The following is a 14,459-nucleotide window of genomic DNA, read 5'->3' on the forward strand; positions in this document are numbered from 1 at the left end:
CTCGGTCCCTATATAAATAAAGTTACACGTATCTTTTTGGCATTTTTCTACATATGAACTAAATGCATTGAGTCTTTATTTATTTATACAATAATAATTGATTTAGACATCAAAATTATATCCCGTCGGCTTACTTCGACAAACTCTTTGCCCTGTATTACCTCTTTCGTAAGAGTAGACCAATTGCTTATCAGAAATAGAGATCTCCATCATTTGAACAGAAAACTGTCCGAACAGGTTGTAATACGGCAACAGGCAATTGAAAGTGTGTGTTCTTTGGAAAATTTACAAAATTTGAAGTGTTGGGTTTGTGTAAAAACAAATGCAAGCTGATCATAACTGCTCCTTTTTGGTAAAGGGTAACTGGGTAATGCTAAAAAGGCTTCCGTTAAAACTTTTTTTTTTTTTTTTGGAAAGGCTTCCGTTAAACTTAAACACCATTTAAATAATGTAGCGCATTTTAGCGCGGTGGGCCATGGCCTGCAAAAACTTTAACAGAAAGTGATTATTAAAATTTGAAAAAAGCAATCTCAAGCCAAAAAGCCAACAGAGGCCAAGACAATGAAAGCACGTGACCTGCCAAAGAAAAAAAAAAAAACTTACCTGCAATTTTAATTTCTTTTCGCATATAGACATCCATCCCATTGTTCTTTCTGAGAATCTGAGCAAACCCAAGCATCCCTTCAAGTCCAATCACTGAATTTTTAAATTGCACCAAAAAATTTTATTTAATTCTCTTATTATAGGCCATCATTATCGAAAACCCATTTTCAGTTTTTTCACTGCCTCTCTGTTTTTTCAGAAAAGTAAAAACAAAAACAGGAAAAAATTTCGGTAATAGGTCTGCATCTGTATCTGTGTCAACTTTTGGCCTTTTGTTTTGGCCTTGGCGTGTTTGGTTCCATCTGCGTGAGTGATTTTCATAGATCTTTATCTGTGAGCGTGAAAAGAAAAGAAGAAGATAATGGTATGGGAAGCACAGGGGACGAGCAGAGCAGTCTAATAGAAACCCACAGCATTTCCACATGGAATTTGTGGGGATTGCCCAAAACATATAGAAATCACATTCAGCATTCCCAGATCTCTAGGATCTCAGAATTTCAGGCTTAGATGTTTGCTCGCTTGCTTTTTCGAGAAAATTCTCTTCTGTTTTGCTGTTTGTCTCAGCTCATATGGTGCCCAGTGCGCCCAGTTTGATTCAAAATTCTCTGTTTCCGAGCTGGGTATTTTGAGGCCAAGTTATTTTAGCATCTGGGTCTTTGGTATCTTTAAGTTTTTATCAAAAAGTAACAGTGCTTTGTTTGAGTTAAAAAGCTAAACGAAACAGCCCATGACTTCCTGTTATGGTAATACTTTATGGGTTTCTGATTCTGAGAGCGGCTTTTTGTTTAGATAAGGAAAATGTTCAGAAGTTCGTGTGAAAATGGCTTTTGTGCTTGTTGGTTATGGTGGTCTTGATCAGTGGGTACTGGCTGGGCAAAGATAGTAAATTTTTTTACTGAACTGAGAATAGAGTATGGAAAGTAGTTTCATCTTCTGGAAAGTGGGTCTGCTGGTTTTGGCATTGATGGGGACTTCTTCTGCTACTCTTTCTCCAACTGGTATAAACTATGAAGGTATGTTCTCTGACGATTTTTTCTGATTATCTTCAGCTGAGCTCTTTTTTCCTTCTCTTGTTCCTTTTTCTTTGTAAGAAATACTGTTCTTTAGAATTGCAATTCAGAGATAGGTCAGAAGTTCATTTTTTATTTTTATAATTTTTGGGGAGGCTTTTCTAGGAAAAAAGGGAACAATGATAAGTTTAACCCTTCATGTTATGCATATTCTTTACTTCTAAATTTGGGTTGGAGGAAATTTTTGTTTCTTTTTAGTTAATGCTTTCATGGTTCCCTACAGTAGCTGAACTACCCCCATTTTATCTTTATTATATAACATTTCATCGTTCTTAGACGGATACAGCTGAGGCTTCAGCGCACCTGTTTTGGTTTTTATTTCGTAATTATTTTTTGCACCCATAAAATAACTTTACGCATTTATTTTTCCCCTGAACTTTGAGCAGTTGTAGCTCTGATGGCCATAAAAAATGATCTTGTTGACCCACATAGTGTTCTGGAGAACTGGGATATTAATTCTGTAGATCCCTGTAGCTGGAGGATGGTTACTTGTTCTGCGGACGGCTATGTTTCTGCTTTGTAAGTTGTAGAACGATATTTTTAATTGATTCTTTTTCCTTTTTATTTTTATTTTTATTTTTATTTTTATTTTTTAATTTTATTTGGAACTCAATTTCTGAGTAAAGGATTTTGTTTTTGTAATCAGGGGACTGCCTAGTCAGAGCTTGTCTGGTACCTTATCACCAGGGATTGGAAACCTCAGTAACTTGCAATCTGTGTAAGTTATTATCTCATTATTCATTGATTTTAGATTTTGGCTTTGCTTGTTCTTAGTAGTTGGGTATTACTTGCATACTATTTTTTGTTCTTGGTCTTGCTTCTGCCTCTATCTTGTTTCAAGTATCGAGATCACGACTCCTTCAGTTTAGGACTTTTGGTTCGGTCGTGTAGTGCTATAGCATTTAAGTTGAATCTTAACCATGATTGTTTGTATATATGTAGGTTGCTGCAGAACAATGCCATTTCAGGTCCGATTCCTGCTACCGTAGGAAAGTTAGAAAAGCTTCTGACACTTGATCTCTCCAACAATACATTCAGTGGGGAGATACCTAGTTCCTTGGGGCAACTCAAGAACCTAAATTATTTGTAAGTTTCAGAAACTGTATACTGCTTTTGGATCTTGCAAAATACTTGAATTGAATATTGTTCAATTTGCTGCGTGCTTAGGTGCTTGCTTTCAGATTCTTATAACTTTTAACATTGTTTTTGATCAAGTCAGGAGGTTAAACAACAACAGCCTTACTGGATCCTGTCCCGAGTCTCTTTCCACTATCGAAGGTCTCACTCTCGTGTATGTACTTTTCCTTTGCAGTCAATAATTTACTCTCCCATCTCATATTTTTATCAACAAACTTATAAACAGAGCAATTTTTAGAAACTCAGATATTCACTTTTATAAGATGAATATGCAGGGATCTTTCTTTTAACAATCTCAGTGGCTCCTTACCAAAAATATCAGCAAGAACTTTCAAGTGAGCCATTTGTTCTATCTTTCTATCAATTGTTAATTATCCTCTATAAGTTGGTTATTGTTAGTCCTTGACATTCTCTTGCTATTTTCCCTCTCAGAATTATTGGTAACCCTTTAATTTGTGGGGCAAAGCCTGACAACAATTGTTCGGCTGTCTTTCCAGAGCCACTGTCCTTCCCACCAGATGCTATAAAAGGTGTTTACAACTATGTTTTATGATTTTGTTTTTCAACTTGCTTCTGCATTACACTTTGCTTACATGTTTTAAACGGGATTTTGGTTTCTCAGGTCAATCAGACTCTGTAAGAAAAAGCCAGCATGTGGCTATGGCTTTTGGTGCAAGTTTTGGTGCTGTTTTTGTTATAATTCTTCTTGTTGGGTTAGTTGTTTGGTGGCGATACAGACACAACCAGCAGATTTTCTTTGATGTTAATGGTTAGTAACTGTCTATGCTTTATTTCCTTTTCTTTAGTATTTCAGTATCACTGATACAGATAGTCTTATAGATCTCTTATGCTTGTATCTGTGTGGGAAGTAAGAATAATTCATTATGTAGTGGACCTAATGTTAATTAACTGCAGTGTCAGACTGTCATAGTTTGTTTGCATTGTAATACCTGCAATGAGCCATTTCTTACTTTGAACATTGATTTGATTTAGAAATTATATTTTTAAGGGTGCACACACGTGAATGCTTCACTAGAAATATTTACTGTTTTGAAGTTTTGTTTATTATGTTGTGATCTAACAGTGACAAATGAACAAATGAAGTTTATTTGACACCCATGGGCCTCTTTGCAAGGAGCTTCATTCATTGGTGCTTTGTTAGTTCTCACGCTTTCTGATATTTTTCACTTTATAGTTCCCTGAAACATTACCGAGGCTGAATGTTCTTTTCTCTTTTAAGTATTTCATATGCTTCTGAAAGCATTTCAAGCTGTTGGGACAGCTGCTGTTCAAAACCTGGGGATTTAAAACTGAGTTGTAATTAGCGTATTTTGAAGACGAAATGGAAATTTTGAGTTGCTTCTTCAGTGTTGAGAAGTATACTATTGCTATAATCAAGAGAAGGCATGATTCAAGAGTGTTGTAAGGAAGATATGGAGAAATTTGATCGGGGCAATAAAAATTTCAAGACGATTTGCACCTCTTTAGACTACGTAATAGTTGAAACGGTCACATTACTATTGTTACTGTATTTTGGTGTCTTATGCAATGCATCTGCCAACATCAAATATTTTTATAGTATTATTTGTTGGCTTTAGGAACTCTTTTTGTGAAACTGATTTGTTGTGTGTAAGGATTGCTATTCTTTTACCTTTACCCACTTTATGATTCTCCCAGCATTCTCAGTTATAATGTGTGGCTTGGCAGATCAATATGACCCAGATGTATGCCTGGGCCATTTGAAAAGGTATGCATTTAAGGAGCTCCGGGCTGCAACTGACCACTTCAACTCAAAGAACATTCTTGGGAGAGGTGGTTTTGGGATTGTATACAAGGGATGCTTGAATGACGGAACTGCGGTGGCCGTTAAAAGGCTGAAGGACTTTAATGCAGCTGCTGGTGAAATTCAATTTCAGACAGAAGTTGAGATGATAAGTTTGGCTGTCCATCGGAATCTTCTCAGGCTTTTTGGGTTCTGCACAACTGAGAATGAACGTCTCCTTGTTTACCCCTATATGCCCAATGGAAGTGTGGCCTCAAGGCTAAGAGGTTAGCTAATGAACAACTTGTCGTTGGTTATGTTTTCTAACCCTTCTTGCATGTTTTGCTTCCTAAGAATTGTTGAATCGTTGGCCACATCTAATGTGAGGAACCGAACCTACTGCAACCTGCATTGCCTTGTTTACATCACTGCTACACACACCAACCAAACTCTACGTCCTTGCCCACTGTTGGCTCCTACCTCTTTGACCATTTTTCAGCCGGCAACACCATCAATGCATCTTTCCTGTTGCACTAGTCCAGTGGGAGACATCACCTCAGCTACCGAATCTGTGCCACACATATTCAAATTTTATGACGATCACTTCAATTGCCTGCATTCAACTTATGACCTCCCCTAGCTTGTCACCATGAAAGTGGTGCTTAGCCTGCCACTATATTTTTGACCCGTCTAGATTCCAGTGCCATGCACTCTCGTGGTACATTGCTCCAGACCTCCATCATAAGCAATTAATATAATTGTCTGAACAGTAAATCTGCACTCTATAGTTTATTAAATTTAACATTCCTTTTTGCTGCTGCTTCAGTTCATGCCCATGTATCCAAATATAGCCTCTTAAGAATGTCTAATATTTTGTTTTCTTAATATTTGATCCGAAGTCTCAGTTCAAAGAACCACTTTCCTCAAACACATTAATCTCATTTCTAATCATGCCCACTTTTTTTCATTGTTATTCTTTTTCAAGTTGAGTTGATTGCTGCAGCTAACTTTTTGAGCCATGAGCTTTTCAGCCTTCCATTACTAAGGAAGTGGCCAGGATTTTGTGCGAACCGAAAATAATGACATCAATTTGTTTTTATTACTTTTTCCTTTTCAGATCATATTCATGGCCGGCCAGCTTTAGACTGGACAAGGCGGAAGAGAATAGCTTTAGGTACGGCAAGGGGGCTAGTTTATCTACATGAGCAGTGTGACCCCAAAATTATCCACCGTGATGTCAAAGCAGCCAATATTTTGTTGGATGAAGATTTTGAGGCAGTTGTTGGAGATTTTGGGTTGGCAAAGCTTTTGGATCATAGAGATTCTCATGTGACCACAGCCGTGCGTGGCACTGTTGGCCACATTGCTCCAGAGTACTTGTCAACAGGTCAGTCATCAGAAAAGACTGATGTGTTTGGCTTTGGGATTTTGCTCCTAGAGCTGATCACTGGTCAGAAAGCTCTAGATTTTGGAAGAGCAGCAAACCAGAAAGGCGTAATGCTTGATTGGGTATCGTACTCTCTCTCTCTCTCTCTCTCACGCGCACACACACACACTGTTTAGGTAACATGTGAATAATGTTGTGAGGGTAAAAATTACTAGAAGTTTCAAAATGTCTGAAGTTGATTATTTACACAAATGAAAAACGTGCTAGGGTAGAGTGCCATATAATTTTTTCTAATTCAATGTAATTATGGAAATTACTTGTTTTGTATTGTTTTCGTATTTCTCCTCCTTGTGGTAAATTTTATGTTCTTTGAAACATTGATGGAACTGATTAGGAGAATTGCATTGTATTATGTTCTAAAAAGTTAATCTCCATCACTGCATAAATGCTAAGCATTCCTCCCATGGCTTGGGAGGAGTAGCGAAAGCAGATGATTTACTCTTCCTTTAGGTACTTGTCTTACATTGCGGGCCAACCTTTTTGCAGGTTAAAAAGCTCCATCAGGATGGAAAGTTAAGTCAAATGGTGGACAAGGATCTAAAGGGAAATTTTGACAGGGTTGAGTTGGAAGAAATTGTTAGAGTTGCCCTTTTATGTACTCAATTTAATCCTTCTCACCGCCCCAAAATGTCAGATGTATTAAAAATGTTGGAAGGAGATGGATTAGCTGAGAAATGGGAGGCTTCACAGAAGGTTGAGACGCCAAGGTTTAGATCTTTTGAAAACCCTCCTCAAAGATACTCAGATTTTATAGAAGAATCTTCACTTGTGGTAGAAGCAATGGAGCTTTCTGGCCCTAGGTGATTCTTTTCTTTCTTTCTTTCCTCTTTTTTTTTTTTTTTTTTTGTTTCCTCCCTTCTCTCTACAGCTCCATCATTAAGTTGCAGTGGTTTGAAGTAGAATATGTGATTGGTGTTGATAGCTGCTGAATGCATGTATTCATCTGTATAAAGAAAAAGGAAAGTCATGTATAAGTATCTCTCTTCTGTCTCCTAAAATTAAGTCTATTGAGCTTCTGCCAAATGAAGTCTTGGAAATTATGTGAAGGATGAATTTTTCTACCTTTGGTGCTCAAGGGTTCATATCCATCTGGCACAGGAAAAAAAAAGGGTTGATGACCCAATTTTCCCCAATTATGCTTTAGTAAAAGGACTATTGACCTATAATTATATATAGATTAGGTGATTTAGTCCTTGTACGAATTTTAGTAGTTTCTAAATATTCTTCATATCTTTTTAACAAATAATTTGTCTAATTATTAATTAAATGAACATATAGAATTGTTAGGGTTTAGGGTTCTAAGAACCCTTCTTGTGACCGTTCTAAGAAGTTGTTCACAAGATTTAGGAAATTATAAAGTTAGAAGAATTTTTTCCAACCCACTATTAAAGTCACTTGTAAGCATACAAAATGTATGTAAATTTTACATGTATTTTAAATTTTCACATGCATTTTGAATACCTATTTGTTTAATATAATGGATTAGGGAAGATTATTTCAACTTAATTCCAAATAAAACTTTACCCTTTTGGATAAAAGTAATTTGCATTGATGGTGCTTTACTTCTCAATATTATGTAAATGTCATCTCACAAGGCCTTACCATATGGTAATCTCAACATAAAATATTTTTCTCCGTCAATGTTATATTTAAATTAATTGAAATTTGCTAGGTACCATGATGCATTGTATGGGGCATTTTTTTTCTTTTTAATTCTTACTAAAAGAAAAAGAAAAAAAGAAAAAAGCCTTTGCGAGTAGAAAGGAAAGTTTCAGTGCTCCAGTGACAGCGTGCTCCTGCATCAACTAAACAATCGCTTCTGGCAGAAAGGCAGGTGTCGGCCTAGGTTTTGCCACGCTCTTGACTATCAGTGGTTGCGATTCAAGGTGCGGCAACCTAAGCTTTCACGAGAGGGACTGTAGCATGTTCCAAATCCGCTTCGAATCTTCGACAATACGTCAATACCTATGAAGCTTTGCACTGTTTCAGGAAATGCCACGTGTCCGCGTTCGACAACTAGAACTGTGTCGATTTGTGATGCTCACACAGTGACACGGAGCACTCAAATTTTTAGCAGTCTAAAAATATAACAGCCCCTTAAACTCTTTGCATTTATGACGTGCATTTATGACGTGCTTAATTACTCTGAAACCCTTGTGCACAAAACTACATGGGAGTTTAAAGTTGTAAATTTAAATTTAAGTGGCCTATTTGTATTTTATTAAAAATGATGTGGTTATTAAAATTATTATTGGACTTTTAATTGATCATTATTGAATTTTGATCAAAAAGTAATTTTAATAGTCACATCATTCTTAGTAGAATATAAGTAGGACACAAGTATGCCACCTATAATTGCTAGGTTTAAAGCTTGCACTATACTCTCATCTCATGACCCTATATCCTATTGATTATGAAATATGAATTTTTTTTTTTTAAAAAAAAAAATTGTAATATTCTATTCTTTATACTAAAGTTTTACACCACATATTTAAATAGTTAACACTTTTTTTTTTTTTTTTTAGGTGGCTATTATATAAAGTTATTTAAAATACGACATATTAGTCGGTGAACGTGAATAATAGAATTACTCTTAAAAGAAAAGAGTGAATTTTGAAAACCTGAATCTCCACTCTCTAATCAAGAGAAGATAAAGCTAAGAAAAAAAAAAAAATCAAGAGAAGATTATGGCTTATGAACAAGAAGTAATGTTTAAGTTTGAATCTTATTATTATTATTATTTTATAATGGATAAATATTGGGTTTTTTTATGGTTACTTAAGGTTAGATTTTTTTTTTTTTTCAAACCATTATCTAATCATATCTATTAAACTGACATGTATCCTTATAACATTCAATTTTCATATATATTTTAAAAAATATATGTGATAATCACATGCTCTAATAACGTATATCAGTTTATAGATTAGATTGAAGAAATTATTCAGACTCAATTTAGAAAAAAAAAAAAAACTATTCATGATTTAATTGTATATTTTTCAAGAATATTTTTTTAGCAGTTGAAATGCTATCTTTTCATATAATTCTTGTAGATGACAAGAACCAACAATAAGATTATTTTGAAATTTAGTTTGCCACATATTTTCATACGTGAATATATAAAAGGGGTGCACCCCTCATCCACCTTTTGCTTTTGATTCTTAATATCTATGCAATATGAATCATCCTTAATAGATTTTCCAATGATTTTTATTTATTTTTTTTAACTAAAATAACTCACCAACGCTACCTTTTTTCTATTTTAGTTAATAGCTTTTAAATATATTCTCCATTCGATTATCTATTCTTTCTCTCTACCATTTAAATATATATATTTTTTAAATTCTTTTTTTGGATAGATGAAAGAGAAAGAAGGAGATAGAAATAATAAAAAACAGAAAAAAAGGAAAGAGAAAAACATAAAAACATTTACGTATTAATGCAAAATACAAATCAGGAGAAGCATTTGACTCAAATGCAAAATACAATTTGTTTAGAGAAATCGGATAAACACGAATGTTTTCTGTTCATAATCCTTTTCTTCTATCTTTGGGTTGGTTAATCGAAAATTCGAATGGCAGTTTCTTGGCGTAAATCTGAGGAACGGGAAGGACATGCTTGCCGGTGAGAAAACGTAAAGAGCGGGCATTACGGTAATTCCACCATTGATGGTCTCTCCCTCCACGTAAAAACAGCAGTAAGATAGTAGGAGAAACCTTTTCCAACACACTCACCTTTGCCGCACAGCTATCATTCTCTTTTTACCTTGTATTTCAAACAACACAATATCAGGGAATGTTATCCCATGCTTAACTCTTGTGATCTCCGAACATCCCCAAGTGGTCCTTCGTTTTGTTTCGTTAACAAACTCCAACCGTCCGTCACGCCCACAATATATTCCCTCTCTCACATTTTCTCACCTCTATTTCTAGCGTGGCCGATAACGAGGACATGCGTTTTCCTCTGACATGGATGTGAAGAAACTGCCTTTTCCGGAGCAGCTTCTGTCGAGAAAAAGAAAGGTGGTTTCTGGGTTTGGTTTGGGGGTTGGAGTTTCTCTCGTTGTTCTTGTTGCACTCTTCCTCAACAGGTCGTTGAAGATTCCCACAGTGTTTCAAGGGTTAGATAGTGTCGGTGCTAATTCGTCGTTTGTTGAAACCCCATTGCCATTTTCAAGTACTGCTGACTCCTCCTCCTCTTCTTCTTCTTCTTCTTCTAATTCTTCTTTTGCCGATAGTACTAATGCTACTTCAGAGTTTCAGAACTATGTGGATTTGGAGCGAGGGAGTGAAGAGGGAAACGCGTCTTACAAAAACCACGAAGCAAATGTTTCAGGAATCACTGAAGGGGAAGATCTTAAGGCGGCCAATGGGGAAGGGAAGGGCTCAGAGGAGACCCAATTGGGGAATTTATCTGAGAGTGTCAAAAATGGAGGATTTGCTACTGATGAAGCAAATGGGTCAGTAGTTGCTAAGACGGGAGATTCTCTGGTTTCTGATGGAGGATTGATTTTAGAGAAGACCAATTCTGAAAATTTACCCGAGACCCTGAAGAATGGGAGCGTGCTTGGTCAAGAAAGAAATGTTCTTCCCGGCAAAGACGTGGATTCAGGGGAAGGGAAATCCATAAGGAATTCAAGTATTTGGAATAATGGCAGGGAAAACAACAACGTCGGCAATTCTTCTAGTAGAGAAGAAAAGGCTTCCGAGGCAAATCATCAAGGAAACTTGGATGAGCAAAACAAAATCACAATTTCAAATTATGGTTTTCATGAGGCATGTGACATCTTTGACGGTAGATGGGTCAGAGATGATTCAAAGCCTTACTATCCTCCTGGTTCTTGCCCTTACATTGATAAGGATTTTGATTGTCACTACAATAGAAGGACAGATGATGGATATCTAAAATGGAAATGGCAGCCAAATGGGTGCGACATCCCAAGGTAAGATCTTCGTGGTTTTGGTGATTCTGAATGCTAGAAAAAAATGAAATTTTAATTAATTGCTCAATGTTCATAATGATCAAACAGTTTTTTAACAGGGAAGTTTCATGGTCAGCTTTATGTTTGTTCCATATCTCCATTACAAGTTGGTTAGACAAACTTAAGATTTTAATTTGCTTTGGGTGCATTTAGAAAATCTGGTGTCACCTTTTCATTCAGCATGATCACATAGGTAGAAAAAATTGTTGATATTGGATAAATTTTATAGCAAGGTGCAGGAGTCATACGCACTTTTTGGTAGTGAAAGTATCAAACGGGCTCCGTTGGTTTGTCACATTTATGATTTTTACCAGATTTGTTTGAACTTCTTTTTAGTCAACTCCATTTGTGGATAAATGACCAAATCTAAACTTTCTATGTTTATTTGTAATCTGGATAGTTGATGTTTGAATTATGTTTCTAGTGCAGTGTTTTTTATTGTGCCAACCTTTGTATGGAATGTTGTTTGTATTGAACTCAAGTATAACTCCTTTTTTTCTTTTTCCTCTGTTAATTTCTGATGTTACCCTCAGTTTTAATGCAACTGATTTTCTGGAGAGGTTGAGTGGAAAGAGGCTCGTTTTTGTGGGAGATTCACTGAATAGGAACATGTGGGAATCTATGGTGTGTATACTCCGCCATGGTGTCAGAAACAAGGCTAGAGTTCATGAGATCTCAGGAAAGAGGGAATTCAAGAAGGGGGGTTTTTATGCTTTCAGATTTGAGGCAAGTTTCTGAAGTCCCTAATAGTCTAAGCACTTAATCTGAAGTTGTGTAGCCCTCTAATTCGTGTGCATTTGCTGTCTTTTAGGACTATAATTGTTCCGTGGATTTTGTTAGTTCTCCATTCCTTGTTAGAGAATCATCTTTCAAAGGTAGAAATGGATCGATTGAGACATTAAGATTGGATTTGATGGACCGGACAACTTCTATGTATCATGATGCCGATGTCCTAGTCTTCAATACAGGCCATTGGTGGACGCACGAGAAGACATCAAGAGGGTGAGTTGTCATTCTGCTTGTTACAATTCTTGCTTCTATATCGTGCTGTGGTTTTGAAAATGGTGAAAGCCATGGTCAACTATGTTTTGTAATTTGGAAACAGGAAAAAAAAAATTGCATTATTAATATTCACATTGATATTTCCTGATATTACTATCTTCCGATCTTATGGCATGATTTTTCTGCCAATAGTTGATTCTTGACATGTTTTTGCATTGGTGTTCCTACAGAGAAGACTATTACCAAGAAGGCAACCATGTGTACCCAAGACTAAAAGTTCTGGAAGCATATAAGAGGGCTCTCACCACTTGGGCCAGATGGATTGACAAGAACATTGATGTCAACCGAACTCAGGTTTTCTTCAGAGGATATTCTGTTACCCATTTCAGGTTTAGGCCTATTCTTCACTCTACCGTACCTCCACTTATATGCTAACAATGTACATTTCTCTGTTTGCTCCATTCTCAGAGTCCCATATTCTGGTAGCTTTTCCAAATTTTTAGGCTAACAAAGTAATTTTACACTGCTCTGTTTCATGCATATTAGACCATTTAAAATCTTCACTTGCAAACTTCCAGAGATATAACTGCACCAATCCTAACCACCCTTGAGTTATCTTGCCTTTCTTCTGTACTGGACCTAATTTTTATGTGTTAGTTTATTGTTGAAACCTAGCATAGGCTCATTGTTGGAAGTTTGATATTTGGAATCAGCTGTAAAAAAAAAAAAAAAAACCCAAAGAATATCAGGAAGCTGTGCTTGTATAGAGCCGAGGCAAAAAATATCGAATGGTTCAGAAGAAAATATTTACCAGTCAATTGCAAATTCAACCTCACAACTAAATAAAGTAGTATTTTATTTTGATGTCTAATACTGCGTTAAATTTAAAAGGCTAGAAGATCTACTGATCCCAGCAAAAACTTAAGTTTTATCCTTGCTTCTTTCACCATTAGGGAGGGGGGCAGATATGAATTAAGTTAGATGAGTTTCATATTCCTCTGCCTCTACTGAAGTTTTGAATCATTTGATGTGGTTGCAGAGGAGGCCAATGGAACTCAGGAGGACAGTGCCACAAAGAAACCGAACCGATCTTTAATGAGACTTACTTAGCAAAGTACCCTTCAAAAATGAGAGCTCTACAACATGTGATTTGGGCAATGAGATCTCCTGTGGTTTATTTAAACATAAGTAGGCTCACAGATTTCAGAAAAGATGGACATCCTTCCATTTACAGAATGATATACAAGACAGATGAGGAACGGATTGCCGCTGAGCGATCTCAGGATTGCAGTCATTGGTGCTTGCCTGGAGTACCAGATACTTGGAATGAATTGCTATATGCTTCTCTGTTAAAGATAGGAAAGGGATCTTGGAAAAACTGAAGGTTGTAAACTAGCCGTCAGTTACATGTTAATTTGTCGTTATATTGATATGTCCTATCCTTTTTCTTCTTTTTGCTCATTAGATATATATCCTGTCTGAGCTCATATAAGTTGCGAATTCCCAATTAGGCTTAGTATTGTATGCTAATCCAGATGGTAAAATTTGGGGGGTCTTTGTTTAGTCTATGAAAAGTGTGAAGTAATAAATAGGTCACAACTCACAAGTCGATATGTATATTTTACGTTTCAATACATCCGAAATAAGATGATTCTTTTCATTTACTTGCAATTTCAATTGGATTTTACAGATTGAATTCATATTGCAGTAAACTCTTTGTAAGCGTAAGGCTGAAATTTACTAGTGGGCCGGGGATGAATTTGTATCTAGTTTTTTCAGTTATTCCTGCAGAAATGGCGATTGATAGAAATAATAAGAAAAAGAACAAACTAGTTTACTCATATGTGAGTCCCCTGCTGGTTGCAGAGCCTTCAACTCAAGTGAGTATAAAAAAAGATCTCAAACTTTTATTTAGGATTTAGAAACGACATAATACACTCTTATTCTGAATTACAGAAGCACGAAAATGCATTCACACTGACATGACATTATGACACACACAACACACAGACAGAGACAGAGACAGAGGATTCCTCTGGTCTGCAGAAACTGGGCAATAAACAATTGCTAGTCTGCTGCAAATCAAACGATTCTGAAAGCTTACCTTAGTGGGGTCTAAAAGAGGTTCTTAAAGCACGCAACTTTTATTACTCTCATGCATAACATTAAAGAGGGAAAATAAATAAGAGCCAGAAAGACTCATGAAGGAGTCCATTGCCGTTCTGTGACTTGCCGGTTTGCCGTGCTTCAGCCAAGAGCACTGCTACTTACATAGAATGCTTCTTCGTGTGCTGAGCAGCAGCAAACTTATGAATGTAGAGCAGGGTGGGGGGGGAGTAGCCATCATCAAATCCCACCCGATGCTTTCTAGAGCCCATGGACATATTACTATCAATGATAGGCTTCATTGCCTATCATCATATCAATGGGCTCAAAGAAGAGCAAGTGGAGAAGTTC

The 14,459-nt window shown here is 36.3% G+C and overlaps 2 protein-coding genes across 2 annotated transcripts; both read left to right on the forward strand.

Moving 5' to 3' along the window:
- The first annotated feature begins 675 nt into the window (after positions 1 to 675).
- On the forward strand, positions 676 to 6,871 carry LOC132177671 (protein NSP-INTERACTING KINASE 3). The gene is made up of 11 exons (XM_059590097.1): positions 676 to 1,616; positions 2,060 to 2,192; positions 2,320 to 2,391; positions 2,616 to 2,759; positions 2,893 to 2,964; positions 3,086 to 3,145; positions 3,243 to 3,340; positions 3,433 to 3,579; positions 4,518 to 4,859; positions 5,690 to 6,081; positions 6,506 to 6,871. Exons 1-11 carry the CDS (start codon positions 1,517 to 1,519, stop codon positions 6,821 to 6,823), a joined length of 1,878 nt encoding a protein of 625 aa, XP_059446080.1. The 5' UTR covers positions 676 to 1,516; the 3' UTR covers positions 6,824 to 6,871.
- Positions 6,872 to 9,492: 2,621 nt separating this feature from the next.
- On the forward strand, positions 9,493 to 13,666 carry LOC132177672 (protein trichome birefringence-like 2). Its single transcript, XM_059590098.1, has 5 exons — positions 9,493 to 10,961; positions 11,534 to 11,726; positions 11,812 to 12,002; positions 12,233 to 12,391; positions 13,042 to 13,666. Exons 1-5 carry the CDS (start codon positions 9,988 to 9,990, stop codon positions 13,382 to 13,384), a joined length of 1,860 nt encoding a protein of 619 aa, XP_059446081.1. The 5' UTR covers positions 9,493 to 9,987; the 3' UTR covers positions 13,385 to 13,666.
- The last annotated feature ends 793 nt before the right edge of the window (positions 13,667 to 14,459 follow it).

The sequence above is a fragment of the Corylus avellana genome, chromosome ca4, assembly GCF_901000735.1.
Source record: "Corylus avellana chromosome ca4, CavTom2PMs-1.0".
Classification (NCBI taxonomy): domain Eukaryota; kingdom Viridiplantae; phylum Streptophyta; class Magnoliopsida; order Fagales; family Betulaceae; genus Corylus; species Corylus avellana.

What these genes read in the sequence shown, in the direction of transcription:
- LOC132177672 (XM_059590098.1), top strand. Translation starts at nt 9,988, where the DNA reads ATGGATGTGAAGAAACTGCCTTTTCCGGAGCAGCTTCTGTCGAGAAAA. An exon ending in AATGGGTGCGACATCCCAAG is followed by an intron (nt 10,962 to 11,533) that starts GTAAGATCTTCG and finishes TGTTACCCTCAG; the next exon opens with TTTTAATGCAACTGATTTTC. An exon ending in TTTATGCTTTCAGATTTGAG is followed by an intron (nt 11,727 to 11,811) that starts GCAAGTTTCTGA and finishes GCTGTCTTTTAG; the next exon opens with GACTATAATTGTTCCGTGGA.
- LOC132177671 (XM_059590097.1), top strand. Translation starts at nt 1,517, where the DNA reads ATGGAAAGTAGTTTCATCTTCTGGAAAGTGGGTCTGCTGGTTTTGGCA. An exon ending in GACGGCTATGTTTCTGCTTT is followed by an intron (nt 2,193 to 2,319) that starts GTAAGTTGTAGA and finishes TTTTGTAATCAG; the next exon opens with GGGACTGCCTAGTCAGAGCT. An exon ending in ATATCAGCAAGAACTTTCAA is followed by an intron (nt 3,146 to 3,242) that starts GTGAGCCATTTG and finishes TTTCCCTCTCAG; the next exon opens with AATTATTGGTAACCCTTTAA.